This window comes from Mesoplodon densirostris, chromosome 16, assembly GCF_025265405.1.
Source record: "Mesoplodon densirostris isolate mMesDen1 chromosome 16, mMesDen1 primary haplotype, whole genome shotgun sequence".
Lineage (NCBI taxonomy): Eukaryota > Metazoa > Chordata > Mammalia > Artiodactyla > Ziphiidae > Mesoplodon > Mesoplodon densirostris.
In genome coordinates, this window is record NC_082676.1 from 70,242,634 (window position 1) to 70,259,987 (window position 17,354).

The 17,354-nt window shown below is 41.6% G+C and overlaps 1 protein-coding gene across 5 annotated transcripts in view; it reads right to left on the reverse strand.

Moving 5' to 3' along the window:
- Positions 1–17,354, reverse strand: part of RALGAPA2 (Ral GTPase activating protein catalytic subunit alpha 2) — a 285,182-nt gene that overhangs the window by 230,946 nt on the left and 36,882 nt on the right. For all 5 annotated transcript variants that reach the window (XM_060120092.1, XM_060120091.1, XM_060120089.1 and 2 more), the window contains exon 4: positions 8,402–8,459. In XM_060120092.1, coding sequence (XP_059976075.1) covers positions 8,402–8,459 — 58 coding nt within the window. The remainder of the gene's footprint in view (positions 1–8,401; positions 8,460–17,354) is intronic.

The window sequence follows — 17,354 nt, forward strand, 5'->3', positions numbered from 1 at the left end:
CCATTATGCCCATGAGGACCTCCCGAGGCTTGGCAGAGCCGGCAGAACCTCACCTCCCGGGAGACTTGGGATAAAGTCTGCGCAGACAGCTCTCTTCCCAGACATCTGGCAAATCCATCATCTTGCAACACATTCTCGGAAACACTTTCTCCTGCTCATTGTGTGTGACCACGGGGGCGCTGTCAGTCCTTCCTTCCCCTTCTTGAAATGGGCTCAACATTTTTATTTTAAACTCTCAGTCTACCCATAGTTGCCTATAGCCACACTTCCCTACACAGGGAGGAGAAAATACATACTTTACATACTTTACAAAGAGACATAGAGAATCTATGCCCCATATCTGTCAACAGTACCCTACTTTTTGAAATGATTCTGTTAATTCGTTACAGCAGCAATAGAAAACTAATACATATATATTTGATCTATTCCATCCTGCTGTATTCAGAAACTCTCAGATGTGTGAGGCACTGCAGCTTAGCAGTTGCAAGACAGATTCAGGAGCCAGACTGCTAGGGTTCAAATCCAGGTTCTGTGCTTACTGTGTAACCTGGGTCACTTACTTACTTTCACCATGCCTGAGTTTTCTCATCTGTATAATGGTATAATAACGGTGCCTACCAGAGAGCACTGTAATGAGGCTTAAATGAGTTTATATACATGCTTAGAACAGTGTCTGGTACATGCGAAGCACATTCCCCCCGAAAGACAGGGCATCAGCTATTCTCTAAGGACCTCTTTTTAAATAAGATCAACATTATAAAGAAAAATGTGTGCAGTGCAGGCACATGTCAGAGGGTTTCAACATGAGAACTGGTGATGAGTACCTGAGAGCCTTCCCTGGTCACATTAGGTATTTCTTAAAGACCCTAAGTTTACAAAGATATTTCTACTTTTACTTTACCATTATGAAATCCATTTCATTTTAATTTCAAAAAGTTTCTCTCTGTATATCATTCCTGTTTGGATTTTTAAACTCCTCAACCAAACTGTGATTATACCCACCTCCATCTCTTTTATGTGCCTCTTCAACCCTACTGATTACCACTATATTGACTCATGTGAAAAAAGAATAAATGAATAAGTACAGTAAAGTAGTTGAAAAATATTGAAAAATCAAAAAGCTCAATATTGAAAAATGAAAAACTACTATGAAAAATCACACTAGTTTAAATATTTATAACACAGAATGTATTATAATTTTACTTTCCTGGCTTTAATGGAAGCAAATTAATCAATGTTTTCAAAGTCTACTTCTTTGCTTATCTCACTGATAAGAATTGCAGTGCTTGAAGATTTCTCCTGATAAAGTGGCAATCTTTTCAAGATCTTTTAAAGATATTTTTAAGGCCACAATTTCACAAAGCCATGTCAAATCTAACTTTAACATTACAAAATTCTTTCTTATTTATTTTTAATTAAAAAAAAACCTCCCTCTGTGTATGCATCATGCCTCAAGCCAATTAATAAGCAATGGCAGTATGACATCAGAGAAGGGGCAAGAACATGGAGAAATGCCAAGTGGGTGCTGGTGTACAAGCTCTGCTGAAAGTGCCAGCGGAGCAGTAGCACATGACTTTCTGGCACTACAACATCTAAGCACAGGGGAGCAGCAGTCTACTGAAGGAAGCTGAAATTAACAACGAGTATCTCAAAATGAATCAAGGGCCTAAATGTGAAATATATAACGATAAAACTTCTAGAAGGGAACACGGGAGAAGATCTTTGCGATGTGGGGTTAGGCAAAGATTCCTTAGACATGACACCAGAAGCACAATCCATAAAAGCAAAATTGATAAACTGGATTTCATCAAAAGTAAAAACTTCTACTCTTTGAAGGACACTATTAAAGAAATGAAAAGATGAGCCAGAGCCAGGAAGACAGTAGTTTCAAATCATATATTTGATTGAAACACTTATAACTAGAATATGTGAAGAATTCTTAAAATTCAGTATTAGGGGGGAAAACCCTCAATTTAAAAATAAGCAACAGGTTCAAAGATACACTTCACCAAAGACATACAGGTAGCAAACAGCACATGAAAAGATGCTCAAGGTCATTAGTCGTTAGAGAAATGCAAATTACAACCACAACGAGATACCACTACCGCTAAAATTAAAAGACTGATAAGACTGACCGTTGATGAGAATGTGGAGTAATCGGAACTTTCACACTGCTGGCAGGAATGTAAAATGGTACAACCACTTGGGAAAATAATCTGGCAGTTAAACGTATGTCTTTATTTGATTCAGCCATTCCATTCTCAAGAGACTGGAAAGCACATGTCCACACACAAAGACTTGTACACAAATGTTTACAGTAGCTTTATTTGTAGCCACAGACTAGAAACAACCCAAAGGCCCATCATCAAATGAATGGATAAAAAAACTATGGTATATCCATTCAATGGACTCCTGTACAACTTAGAAATAAAAAGGAATGAACTATTAATATATGCACCAACACAGATGACTCTCAAAATAATTATATTGAGTGAAAGAAGCCAAACAAAAAAGAGTACACTGCATGATTCTATTTCTATAAGACTCTAAAAAATCAAACTATAAGGACAAAAAGCAGATCTGTGGTTGCCTGGGGACTGGGGGGGTGAGCTGGGGAAGGGTGGAATGGGGCAGGAGGAAACTTTTGGGAGTGATGGCTATGTTCATTATCTTGATTGCAGCAATGGCTGCACAGGTGTATACCTATGCTTAAACTTATGAAAATGTATATTTTAAACATGTACAATTTGTTTTATGTCAATTATACTTTTAAAAAGCTGTATTTTAAAAAAAGAAAAAACAGAGCAGGTAGCCTGGAAATGACTGAGTGAAAGATCAGGGATGGAGATTGTGGTCAGACAGAGATCTGCATCACGACAAGGGTTGGAAGAGAAGTCAGGAAGCCACAGAAGGCGAGGGGGTCAAGGGGCTGATGGGTAGCTATGGCTGCCTTGAAGGAAAAGGACTGGGAGAGAGTAAAGCCATTAAAAAAGAAAAGCAAGTGAGCAGAAGATCAGAGGACATGGCAACAACAAGGGGAAGAAGGCAGCATCGTCAAGGGAGAGAGGTTTCCGTAGAGGGGGTGGTGGATGAGGTCTGGAATGGGCCTTGAAGGAAAAAAGACCGTGGTCTCACCCCCATACCCCTGAGGGAGACAGAGAAGCACCAGAGAAAACCCAGGTTTCTGCAGCCACGGAGGTGAAAGCAAGAGGCCGAGGCTGTAGGGTTGTCACTTAACCCAAGAAGAGGGCTTCCAGAGGGCAGAGCACAGAGGCAAAGGAGGGGAAGAAATGCAGAGCAGGGATGGGGGAAGCACCCGAGGGAGGATGCTGGGAGGACACCAGGTGAGCTGACAGGGCATCAGGCCCAGCCAGCCCTTGGTGGGCACGAGGCACACAGGGCCCCGGACTTAGCCCAGCCTGGCTGCGATGCACCCTGAGGGAGTCCTGGTGTGAAGTGCCTGGGGAGCCCCCGCTCCCTCGGGAAGAGTGGGCTGACGGGGAGGGGCCCTGGGAGGGCTGTCAGACTCAGATTCCTGAAGAGTGAGCAGCAGAAGCTATGAGAAATGAGCCTCAGAGAGTGTGTTCACATCCCAGGCAATGTGAGCCCACTGGGTAGCCCGGGGTATACCCAATGCAAGGATATTCTTTAAAAGCCATAAACATATTTGCAGTTTAGTTATGCACCTGGTTTTTATACTGTGTATAAGAAAAACCTAGTTGAACAAACTAGATTCAGTGACTCATATAAAAAACCATGTATAAAGTTTTGTACATGTGTGAACTTTCATTAATTGAGCCTGCTCCTTTAAGCCCAAAGGTTATTTATTTTTTAAACATTTTTAATATAAAACATCTCTAATACAAAATATATACTTTCATCCACTCGGCAAACATTTACCGAGTACAGACGCAGCACTATACACTGAATGGGACAGAAAATCTTCTTTATAGAAGCTTCTTAAAGCGAACACATGTATAACTTGAGTCCTGTACTAAGACACATGGGCACATGAAGGGGCGCCACAGCCTGCCCTTGCACCAAATATCCCTGGTTTGCTGCTGTGCCATTCTTTATCATCATCTCACTCCCTGTCAGTTCTCAGTATTACTCTCAGATAAGGCTTCAGCAGCCACGTTTACCCACCATGATTTACTACTTGCCTAAAATGGACTTCAAGAAAAATCTAATAAACAAATTTTTTTCCATTTGTAATTAGTAACGGAAATTTGCAAATAGTTGAGTAACGGGCCAGCATGTATCACAGAGTTCATAAGTGTTGTGTCAGTCACTTCCTTAATCTCCTTACTCTCCAAACATCACTTGAATCAGTATCTCCAGATGCTCAGAATAATGACGCAGTGTTCATTTCACACTGCAAGCCTTAGAGTTCAAATATGTTCCTTGTTCACAGACTTACAGCAAGGAGCCAGCCTTAAAAACCTTACAGACGGGCGTCCCTGGTGGCGCAGTGGTTGAGAGTCTGCCTGCCGATGCAGGGGACATGGGTTCGTGCCCCAGTCCAGGAAGATCCCACATGCCGCAGAGCGGCTGGGCCCGTGAGCCATGGCCGCTGAGCCTGCGCGTCCGGAGCCTGTGCTCCGCAACGGGAGAGGCCACAACAGTGAGAGGCCCGCGTACCGCAAAAAAAAAAAAACCAAAAAAACCTTACAGACTATTTTTTCCCTCTAAAAACACTTTTAAGAGAAATAGAATGTCTCTCTTTGCTACAGACAAAACATGATGACAAGATAAGAAGCCGAATTCAAACACTGTGGCAATTGATGTTTCGAATTATCTCCTTCCTTCTCAGGATAAAATGTGGCTATCGGGTAGGTCTGAGAGCTTCTAAGACTTGCAGATACAGGAGTTGCTCATATTTTCGGCTTCTGTGCCTAGTAACATTGTCACTTGTACTGTGGGGCAGGAAGCATGCTGTGTCAGTGGTGTGAAAACCAAACTCCAAGGTGCTAACCCAATATTTCAGAGTACCTTGGCCCCTACCAGGCCCAATTAACATTTAATTAAGAGGTTTACACAGCAGTGTTCTTCTTATTAGGTAAGGAATACCAGATATCTATATAGAATGCAAAAACCTGCAATAAGGGAGCTTAGGTCCCTAAACTGTCAGGCGCTGGGAAAAGCCTCCTGCCCTGACCCCGGAGGTTTTGCACACGTCAAGATGTCAGTGCTAAGGAGAGATCCAAGGCACATTCCTTCCCTTTGAAATCTGGTATTTCCCTACAGTTTCTTACTTTCTATAACGAACTTGGTCAAGATCTTGAGTGACAAATAGCAACAGTTTTAACAGGTCCAAACAAATTGGGAAGAATGCAAGAAGTACAGCTGAGGTATTAAAAAAAAATGTGTAGAAGTACAAATCCACAGTCACTTACTGGCGATTTCAAAATCCAAAAAGCTATGAAAACAGAAACTTTTCTGTGTAACTCTTTTTTGTTTTTACATTTTCATTTTTTTTTATTGGAGTATAGTTGCTTTACAATGTTGTGTTAGTTTCCACCGTACAGCAAAGTGGATCAGCTACACGTATACATATATCCCCTCTTTTTTGGATTTCCTTCCCATTTAGGTCACCACAGGGTACTGAGTAGAGTTCCCTGTGCTGTGCGGTACAGCAGGTTCTCATTAGATATCTATTTTATACATAGTATCCATAGTGTATATATATCAATCCCCATCTCCCAATTCATCCCACCCCCCTCTTACCCCCTTGGTATCCATACGTTTGTTCTCTATGTCTGTGTCTCTATTTCTGCTTTGCAAATAAGATCATTTATACCATTTTTTTAGATTCCACATATATGTATTATATTCGATATTTGTTCTTCTCTTTCTGTGTAATTCTTTAGTGGACAAGACCTGACGTGACCTGAACTCATGCGGTGGCAACACCAGGCTAGCCTGAGGCTATCTGGGGTGTAGTTATCTCACAATGATGAGCACTTACACCTCAGGCTACAAAAAACCTGACACTCTGGGTTACAGGGTGCTGCCCAGGCCCCTGGGGGTTACTTACAGACACTAATGTTGACTCGATGGTCGTTATACACCCACGCACCACATTGCCATTCTGAAATCTGAGAAACTCTGATTCAACCCACATCTAGCCTGAAGAGCATCAGAAAAGGGATGTGGGCCCGTCGCAACACCAACTTCTACCCACTTCGATAAATCGTGCAAAAATTTACTTATCTGAAAAGAGCCTGTTTGATTCAAGCATTAAGTATACAACTGTCAATAATAAGGATGATTTGATACACAAATGCTCATACTTGAACGTCCTTAGACATGATGCATTCTGACTGAATTACAGAGCCGGCTTATTCTATACAACGGACAAAGACAACACCTGCTCTCCCGGGGGCTCAGGAGACCTGGCGCTCTGCAGCTCCCCCGAGCCAGAAGTCACTGTTCTCAGAATGATACTCTTAAACTGGGTACCAACGCTACTTGTACCAGCAATTGTAACCAGCCCACAAGGTCCTGGGCAGAGTTGAAGTGATACTACACACTGCCTAATGGGTGCCTAAAGTTTCACAACACAAGTGGCAAGTTAATTTCCACACATAGTTCTAGTAAGTTCATTCATGCTGAGGGGAGCCTACTAGTCTTCAGACATTGTAAAGTATTATTGAAGAAAATGAGGGTGGTTTTCACACAGACAACATAAACAACATTGAAGGATTATAGGGAGCACAGATAAACACCGCATGCAGGTATTTTTCATTGTCATCCATTCCCGCTGTACCGCAGAGCATCACAAATCCCCATGATGTCACTCTAACTTATACTTAATGTTTAATTTTTTTAATTTTTACCTTAATTTAAATACAGAAAGTCAAAGCATCCGTTAAACAGAAAGGCTATCAACAACTCTAAAATTTAAAGAAAAACTTTCTTTGTGTGTTTGAAAGCTTGAAAGACCAAGGCACGATCTTAAGATAACGATTTATTCATTCAGTTCAATAGTGTGCTTAGTATATATACTTTACTTTCTTTACATTTATAACATTTATAACATATAACTTTAAATAATTCAGTTTATATAAAGATCGGTTACAGTTTTCACATAAATAATCCTAAATTAAGTTTAGGATCCTGAATTTTGGAACATCCCCTGACTGTGCCACGTTCTTTCAGGTTCCCTATCATTTTCCTATTGATCTCTCACGTGGAAAGCCCTTCCCACACTCACCTTTCAAGGCTCAGATTGAAATGACCTCTTTCAAAGGCTTCCTCAATCCCTCTGAGTAGGATTATTCAACTTTTCTTCTTTGCTCCCACTACACTTCTGGTAGAGCAATGATCATACTGTACTCGTTTTTTCTCACCTAATCCCCATTAGGCAATCAGCTTACATAATACAACACGGTGAGATGCTCTGTTTTTGTCCCTGAACTTTGCACACAAAAGTCTCTCCCTCAATTAAATACCTGAATGAATGAATGATCTAATAGTTAAGATTCCACTATAAGGTCATGCTCTCCTCAAATATGACCACCTGGTAAGGCAGGAGAGTTATAGGAAATGTCAGAGTCCTCTAAGGCAGAAGGACTGAACCGGACACTCTTTAAAGATAAGGTAGAGAGGGCTTCCCTGGTGGCGCAGTGGTTGAGAGTCCACCTGACGATGCAGGGGACACGGGTTCATGCCCCGGTCTGGGAGGATCCCACATGCTGCGGAGCGGCTGGGCCCGTGAGCCATGGCCGCTGAGCCTGCGCATCCGGAGCCTGTGCTCCACAACGGGAGAGGCCACAACAGTGAGAGGCCTGCGTACCGCAAAAAAATAAATAAATAAAAATAAATAAAGATAAGGTAGAATTCACAATCAATGCCACGAATTACTCTTGTACTGTGAACAGTAAATTGAGAGTAAACTGTGAGATGTCGAGAACTGGACAGAAGGTGGTAACTTGCTTTATTTCAAGTTCCCTCTTGCTGCCACTTTCTAAAACGGTCAAACAAAATAATTCTGAGTCCATGATAAAGGCCTGAAGAACAAGATATTCTTGCAAGAAAAAAATGTAAAATTATTTAAGTAAAATACTCCAGATCAACTTTACGTGCACAGGAATCCCCTGGGACTCTTGTTGGAAACGCAGGCTGTAACTCAAGAGGTCTGGCTGGGGCCTGAGATGCTGCATTTTCTAACAAGCTCTCAGGTGAGGTTGAGGCTGCTGGTCTGTGAACCACTTTTAGAGCAGGAGACAGAGGATGCACTTCCCTCTGAAGTCCAGGTGGGACTGTCTCAGCTTTAATTGGCACACTTATTAATATTCCTTGCTGTAATCTATCTTGATGGTGCTGATTATATAAAACAGTACTGAAAATACTATTGGAAGAAATCTATATTACCTAAAATTTTTGTGATTGTTCTTACCTATACTCTGGTAATGCCATCGAAAGAAAATTCGTTCAGGTAGAAACTGCAGTATTTTCTATAAAACAAACAAACAAAAATTGATAAGATATAAAGAGAAAATAAACAACAAATGAAATTACACATTTTCATGTTAGCCCATAGTACCTGCTGTATATCTATATAGATATATTTCAGAAAAGAAAAAAAAACTTCGTAATAAGATAAATATTGCACTTTATCTTGGACCCCAACGGGACAGTCTCTTTTACTTGCCCCAAGCAAACTTCCTTCCCTGAATGTTTTAAAGAGATTACTGTCCCAACTTGAATTCTCCCTATAAGAAAGAAAAGAAAAAAAAAAAAAACCCTGAAGTGATTATTTTATCTTAGTTAAATCACAGCCATTGCTTAAATATTATAATAAGCTCTCAAATGCCAGATACTCTAGGTGTCTTCTTTTTCACCTTCCACTTCCCATTTTCATTAAAATTCTCACTGGTCTCTGGACAAGAAACAGAATTGGGAAGAAAGATGAACAACAAAGAGGGTAAGACCTTACTCTGTGGAATAAGGAAATGAAATTGGTGGCAAGAATTCCTTGAAATTAATAGTTAAATATTAGTTTTAGGATTGTAGTTATGAATCCCCCCACCGCCGCCTCTGGTAGATACAATAAAGAACAAACTTACAATATACAAGAGTATTTGGAGAATGAAAGCAGCTTTTCCCGAAAGACCCAAACAAATGAGAACGACTTTTTTTTCACTCTACAACAAGTATTGGCAAGTTACTCTTGGGCAATAAAAGTCCTTGTATTCTATCTGTAACTGCCTTTTAAAAAAATGTAGAAAATCCAAACACTGGTTAAAATTCATTCCTTGGTATTGATAATATATTTCTATTTTACTACGAAAATCCTCATTCTAGGTTTATCTAGCCTAACAGTCTAACATTTTGAAAGATTAAGGTAGGGACTTCCCTGGTGGTCCAGTGGCTAAGACTCTGCACGCTCCCAATGCAGGGGGCTCGGGTTCGATCCCTGGTCAGGGAACTAGACCCCAAATTCTGCAACTAAAGATCTCGCACGCTGCAACAAAGATCCCAAGTGCCGCAACTAAGATCTGGCACAGCAAATAAATAAATAAACAAATATTTAAAAAAATATATCATATTCCTATGATTAAAAAATAGAAAAAAAAGATTAAGGCAAAAAACTTAATGATATATTCAGACCTCCGGAATAAGTATATTTCCAGGCGGCTATCGACACACTACCTCTTCCATTCAAGCCAGCTTGGGGTTTGGTTTGGTTTTCTTGTTGTAACTTTCCAACTGGGTCAGCAACATACACGTGTGTTTACCTCATTTGTTCCCACCTGACAATAAAGCAATGTGTAAGAACGTCTACTGGGAAAGCCACCACAGGTAAACCTGATCCAATGTGGGTGACTATCAAGGGCACGACTTGTCCCAGCCTGGATGTCTTTCCCAGCAGCTGGGCCTCACTGTAAATGTCACCTCCTCCATCACCTGTCCCATCGTCCCTGGCACAGTCCTCACCCCTGGCTGACTGGAAGCCCCATGAAGGCCAGAACACCCTGAAATATCCCCAGTGCCTGGAGCATGCCTGGCACACAGTCGGTACTCAATAAATATTCAGTAAAAGAATTCTGAATGTTTTTTACTTGTGAAATTGTGAATTTTATAGGTAATCCTGATCTTTGCTATGGTCTTATATTCACATTGACATAATATGTACCTTATATTTCCTTAAACATCACTGAATTAGTGATGGCATTTACATTAAAATACATTAAAATGTGTGGGCGTTTTTTAGCCCTGAACCTAGTAAAGAAAACCCAGACGAAAAATAAAAGCCGTATCATTTAAAAGAACTAAGTTTTTCAAAATCTGATAAACCTAAAATATAAATGTATTTAGTTACATAATTTGTCATAAATTCTACATGCTACACATCTACAAAGATGAAAATGCTACACAGACCATCAAAGATTATTTCTGATTATATATTAAAAGCTGTACATAGTTGATCACATGCTGAAAATCAGTAAATTCTCTCCTCCATTTTTCCACTTCAGACTTCCCCTAGAACATGTTGGTTTGTTATCTTTAAACCCCATAATTCTAAAGGGTATCTTAAATCTGTTTTACTATGTGATAATACTGACATACTCTCAAACATACCTACACACACACACACACACACACACACACACACACAGCAGATCTACACACACACACACACACACACACGCCAGATCCCACTAAGTGAAAAATATCTACAAGGCTTGGCATTTGAAATGCAGAAATAAAATAACTATGAATAAAATACTTTGTCTTTACTTCCAAGGGTTTCATGATTCATGGGCAAGAGAGACGGTAAGGAAAATATCATTCAGGGAAAAAAAGAAGCCTGAAAGAAATTTGTATGACGTGCTACACGGGTGAGGGGAAAGCACCTCCCATTAGTGGGGACTTCATGGATTGCTTCCTGGAAAAGACAACACTTGGGCTAAGACTTACAGATTAATTAAATTAGCCAAGTGGAGGGCAGGAACAGAGGAGGAGCGTGTGTGAAGGTTCAGAGGCAGACAGCAGCAGGCAGTAAGCGTAGCGGGCAGGCGGCTGAGAAGGGAGGAGACGGGCCTGGAGAGGCAGGCGAGGCCGGGGTTGATGCTCTCCCTGGAGCAGGTTCTGTAAGATGGCTGAGAAGAAAGGCAGGGGCGTGCAGGACGAAGCAGTGGTAGTACTTCAGACAGGGAGTGAAATGGCCTGGACCAGGGGCAGCAGGGTAAGAGGAGAAGCTGGCACAGTGACATTCAGAAGGGGAAACTGTCACGGTGGACAGGTCGAGTAGTTGGGGTAAATGGAGGACTCAAGAACGGCCCCCCCACCAGCCAGAGGGCTCGGTAGATGGCAATAATTTTATCCAAGATGTCAAATCCAGAAGGAATTCCGTAATTGAAGCATGTCAGGTTTGGTTCTGGACATCCTGGAATTTGAGGTGTCAGTGGACCACCTTACTGAAGATGTTCTCATAGGCAATCTGGTATATGGGTCTAGAATATAGAAATGGGATCTGGATGGTAACAGAAAACAGGCAGCAGTTAAAGGTGTGTGTATATGAGACCCTTCTGGGAGAGAGCTTGAAATGAAATGAGATAAAACCCAAGCACTAACAGTTTCCTGAAGTTCTGCTAAGGAGGTAAGGATGTGGGGGGCCGGACAGAGGAACAGAAGTTAGAAGCAAGCGTGCACAAGTCAAAGGAGAAACTCTGGATGTGCCAGGTGTTTGTAGGCTTATTGTTAAAGATTAGAAATACTTATGACTAATTGATATGACAACTAGTTAGAAAAAGCTAAAGATGCTGGAAATGTGGGGGAATCGATGCCACATAACAAAGTGACTTCAGCGTTAAATCAAGTGAGCTCAATGGTTTCCCTTGCCCAGAGAACCCACAACATTTGTCGGCCAAACACCAAGTGCCAGGCAGGATGGATCTATCAGTCTATAAACTGTATGAAGGCAAGTGGCTCTCTGGGGGAAAAAAATCAAAAAAGGTCTTCACTTTGCAATTATACCAACATGCATTTTAGATGGATAACACACAAAAGGAACTAAATGTAAAAACTGGGTTATGTCTTGTTAAGTTCCATTACATTAAAAGAGAATCACAAGAAGAAAAAAAAAAAGTCACATTTCTACAGAACATTTTAACAGGATCCAATGCAAGCATTGTCCTACCATCAGAATGTAAACCTGAATGTCCCCATGAGCTGCAGAAGACACGACAGCAGAGAAAACCCAGAGAGAGGTCTATGGGTTGCGGGAAAACATCACAAGCAAGGAGGTGAGTACAAGAAAACCACCTACTCTGGAACCAAGGATACAAATGAGGGTATCAGCAGTTGGGCTGCTGTCCAGCCAAACAAGCAGCTCTGGAGCCCACAACAAGCACATCTGGGGGTGGGCTGGGGGCTCTCCAGACTCAAGAGAGAAAGACAGCTTCCATTTGTGCCTAAGTTTTATGATTCTTTTTTTTTCAGTCAATATTTATTCATTTATTTATTTTTAATTTTTATTAAATGAGTCTTTAAATTCTATAGTACTTTACAATTTTCAAAAGTTTCGCACACGACTTCATACAATCTCATAATAACCCTTTCCCCCCCCCAACTCCAATATTGCCCCTCCCCCCTTTCCTCATCCCACTGGTAACCACTAGTTTGTTCTCTATATCTGTGAGTCGGCTTCTTTTTTGTTTTATTCACTAGTTTGTTGTATTTTTTAGATCCCACATATGAGTGATATCAGACAGTATTTGTCTTTCTCTGTCTGACTTATTTCGCCCAGCATAATGCCCTCCAAGTTCATCCATGCTGCTGCAAATGGCAATATTTCATTCTTTTTTATGGCTGAGTAGTATTCCATTGTTTATATATTCCACATCTTCTTTATCTATCACCTGTTGGTGGACATTTAGGTTGCTTCCATACCTTGGCAACTGTAAATAATGCTGTTAAGTTTTAGGATTCTTTAACTCATCCCTTCTCTTTACCGAAAAATTTACTACAGAGGCTATTTCAATATGTTTGCTACCAAATGAATAATAATGGTTGCAGGTTGAGTTCTCTGGGAAACAGACCCTGCGTGCAGTTAGAAGCCCTAGTGGTTTATGGGGAATAGCATCTGTGAAAGAGAAACAGACCCCCACACAGAGCTCACAGTCCGTTAGAGGAGCCCCACATGCCTGAGGACGGCCAGGCCACTGTATCGCTGCCTCGCTCAGTCACTGGCTGGGGTCATGATGGGAAGAGCATGGCCGTGGCTGGAAAGGTGAAGATGGCGCTGACAGCCGGGGGCTGGGGTGACCCCACTCCTTGCAGCCAGGCTGGAGGGGATTCGAGCTGCACTCGTCTCTGTCTGCCACAGTCACCTTCCAATGACTAATGAGGATATTCTCATATCAAGAGGCTGAAGTCCTAAAGAAGTGCACCCTACTTCGGGGACAGGGTCTCTGCTGGCTTCACGTCTCATCGGCTGGCTGCAGCCTCAAGGGGATGGGAGCTGCACAGCTGAGTCGTCCCTGCACGTCTTCTGCCCCCTTGCACCCAGCCCGCTCTCCCAGAGTGAGCGGCACAGCAGCGACTCGGTGTCCTCCTCTGTCACGCTTCCCTCCAGGGGGATGTGGCACCCCGCCTACATTCCGGGGTCATCTTCGGGGCCCATCTTGCTACTTACTCTAAAAATTTCGAACAGCCGAGGCTGAGAAAATTACTCTAAAGAGTTAGGATAGAGCTCATCTTGGACAAGACGAATGCCTGGCATGCCCACTGGCTCTTCAGATCTTCACTGTAGTCAGGAAACCAAGTTGGCACTGAATCATGCTCTTCAGCTTGCCAAAATACAGATTGGTCTTCTTGATTTAGGTTTCTTTTCTTAGTACGCAACAAAGACAAATGTCTTTTTAATATAAAGAAGGACAAAGGATACAGCAAGATGGCGTGCATCGGGATGCTTGGATGCTGTCAGTTGGCCACAAGTAGACTCAACTTGTTCTGAGGACAGGTCTATATCATCATCACCACTTTTGGGTAAAAGTTTTCAGATTTACAAAATGGATGGACTTTAAAGAGACTCAAAAATAAACTCAGTAAGGTTTGGATAGAAAACACCATGCCCAATATCTGAGCTACTAAGAATATTCCCAAATGGATGTAATCTTATACAACAACTAGAAGGCTGAAACTACCCACACAGATGCTTTCTGCACTCAAATATGGCAAGGGCCATTTTTTATGCATTAAAGTCTATGAGGTCAATAAAAATAAAGCCCCAAACAACCATCTGTGTCTAAATGCTAAGCCTGTCCCTCAGAGAGCCCCAGATGAAGCCTACCTCTACGGAGGCAAATACAATAAGGTATTGCTATTGCAGCCCACATTCCAAGCTACACTACTGCGAATGCCACATAAGCTACTGACATCTTGTGTGTAGTTTCGCTGGAGAGTAAAATTTAAAAAGCACAGGAAAGCCACACAGTGTGAATAAATATTACTTTTCTGAAAAGCACATGGCTGTAGTTAATGCTCAGTGCTCAGCTGCATCTGTATGGTAATCCATTATAGCACACTCGAAATCGAAATTAGGTATTACTACTGCTCAGCACATCGGGGAATCTGTCATTCTTTTAACGGATTATCCATAGTCCTTTTTTCTCCAGAACCTACTGCATGACCAGGAATAATGTGAAAGGGAAGCTGTAGTTTATACAACATGCTATCGTGTACTTTAAAACTGTTGATCTTCATTTAATTTGTGTGGGCAACTTTTTTTTTTTTTCAAATTATTCCCAGATGATTGCAACATATCCCAGTAGATTCACATTTGATTTCGATTCCACTTAGAAGGGTAGGTCAGTGAAGAAGAAGGAAAACATGACATACTCACTGATGCAAGGTAACGTCCGTAAACGATGACCAACGAAACCTGGTATGCCCACAAGTACAGCACGTGGGAGCAACTCTCCCTGAAACCAGCCACGTGGCACAAGGGTGCCAAGTATAGCAATCACTGACCAGGGAGAAAACAGGAAGTTCAGTTTGGAAGAACGGAAGTCTTCATCGCTTGGCCTTTTGAATAATAAATGTTCGGAAAACTTATGAGGAGACAGGGCAGATGGGTTTACAGGAAAAATCCTGTGAATGCCTGGGCCACGTGGGAGGTGGTCTCAGAAGGACCCCTGTGAGCAGGAGTCCGCCGGCCTGGACACTCCCGGGGTGGGCTCTGGACACAGCAACCTGTCCTTCCGCTGTCCTGGGCCTGGCCACTCCTCTCTCACTAAAAATGACCCAACTATCTAATGTGGACAAAACCTTCTCATTGAATTTTGAGTGTCAACATTTGGGACTTCAAAATGTAAGAGAAATAGAGCTAAAATAACGAACTGCATAATCTTAAAAATAAGGTGACTATATTTTTAAGTAAAAAAGTAATGCTTTTTTTCTTATCTCATGTCCCCTTCTAGCTGATCGCTCACCATGCTGTTACTGAGCCGGGAAAGCACAGCTCCATCTTCTTACATCCTTTTCAGTCTTTAGGACCGAACTCAAACTTCACCTCTTGAGAAGGGCCCACTGCCACCTCCCCTCCAACACATCCCTCCCCAGTGAGATAGGCACTGGGCCCGCTCCACCAGCAGCTGCTGGATTCCTTGAGAGAAGAGACCCCTGGGAGCCACCTGGTACCCCTAACACCCAGAACAGTGGCTGGCAATAATGTTTCTTAATGAGCACTGCATGCACAAATAGATGAAAGAATGGAAAATGAAAAAAAAAAAAAAGAAAGGAAGACAAAGGGGATTCTAATTTTGCGCATGTGTACGAGCAGACACAAGAAAATGCCCACGTTTAAGGAAGGTGCTCATACTCTGGCATCACAGAAACACAGAACCTGGAGGGCAGGCATTTATTTGATAAAGACAAATGAGAATACAACTGTGCTTACAACCTTATAGTAAATCTTGATACTTGATTAGATCGTCATTCAAAAGGCAAGACTTTTCTTGGCTAATGAGAAAAAAAAATATTTCAAAAGACTTAAAAGACAAGGCAAAGACATCTAAAGGAAATACGGAATGTAAAAAAAAAAAGAGAGGGGGGCATCTAATTTCACCCTCCTGTATTCTAGAAATCGACCAATATAAAAATGTTAGAAAACCTCATTAAATAATGAAAACCCAGAAAGGGTAAAGGATCCCATCTACAAGCAAAACACTCAGAGGAATTACTGCTTAAAGCATAAAGGACACTGCAAAGAGGTGTGGTGGGTGGGGGCCCCCTCCCGTGAAAGCAGAACATACCTAGAGTACGCAGCAAAGGAGGAGACCACCCTCAAGAGGAACGGGTTCCTCCTGAAATAGATTTGCTGCAAGAGGAGGATACTTTTTTAGAAATTCTGATTCACATTCTTAAGAAACCCAAGTAGACACTGAATCTTCTTTAAGATCTAGGTAAATAAAAGCAGCAGATGCACAAGTAAGTGACATTTGAAATCAGAAAATATCACGTGCAGATGAAAACCCGGACAACACGGATCTAGAGTCTGCCATGGTTTCCCACCATAACCTCACGCTGAGACGATGCACATCCCAAGGCCTCCCTAGAACTAAATAAGCTGAACATAGATAAATGTCTAGACGTAGCACGTTCCAAGCTGCAAATTGAAAATAAAATTTAAAATCCTACACAAATCTAAAAAGGACAAATGGATTATCCACAAAGGAACAAAACTCGGGCTGACCTCAGTCTTTCTCTCTGCAACATTAAGCTTCAGAAGACAGCGCGGTCAGCTGCTCACTGCAGGCCAGGCCGAGAAGAAGGGGCACCAGAACACAGACACACGTGGAGGACGGGAGTCCCACAGCAAACCAGATGCCTACATGTGACTCCGGCATGTGATACAGAGAACTAGAGTAAACTACAGCTCTTTTGAAAAGCAAATAAAATTCAAAGTATTGAGAAAAAAAGATGATTCGAAAAGCGCAGAGCCAGCTGTATGTGTTTGAAGTTAAAAAAAAAAAGATATTCTAGAGCTGGGAGTTTATCAGCCACACACCTCACTTCCTCAACATACTAAGTGAGTCATGTTCCAGCAAATAAGGAGATTAGTTAAAATAAACAATCCCAAAACAAGGATGCAGGTGCATAAACACTATGAACAATGAGCTCTATTTATATAATTGGAATTAATGTGGGTATGAAAAATAGAGTAAATTCTCAAACTCATTAACATAAGAGAAATAAATTCTAAAAAACATTAAAATAATCTGGATATAAAATGCTTAAAATAGGTGAAAAGTAAGAAGTACGAAAGATATGTGGTGTTAAAGTAAAAGTACCACCAAACACTGCTTTATTCTTGATACGGACAACAAAAAGAAAAAGGTTCA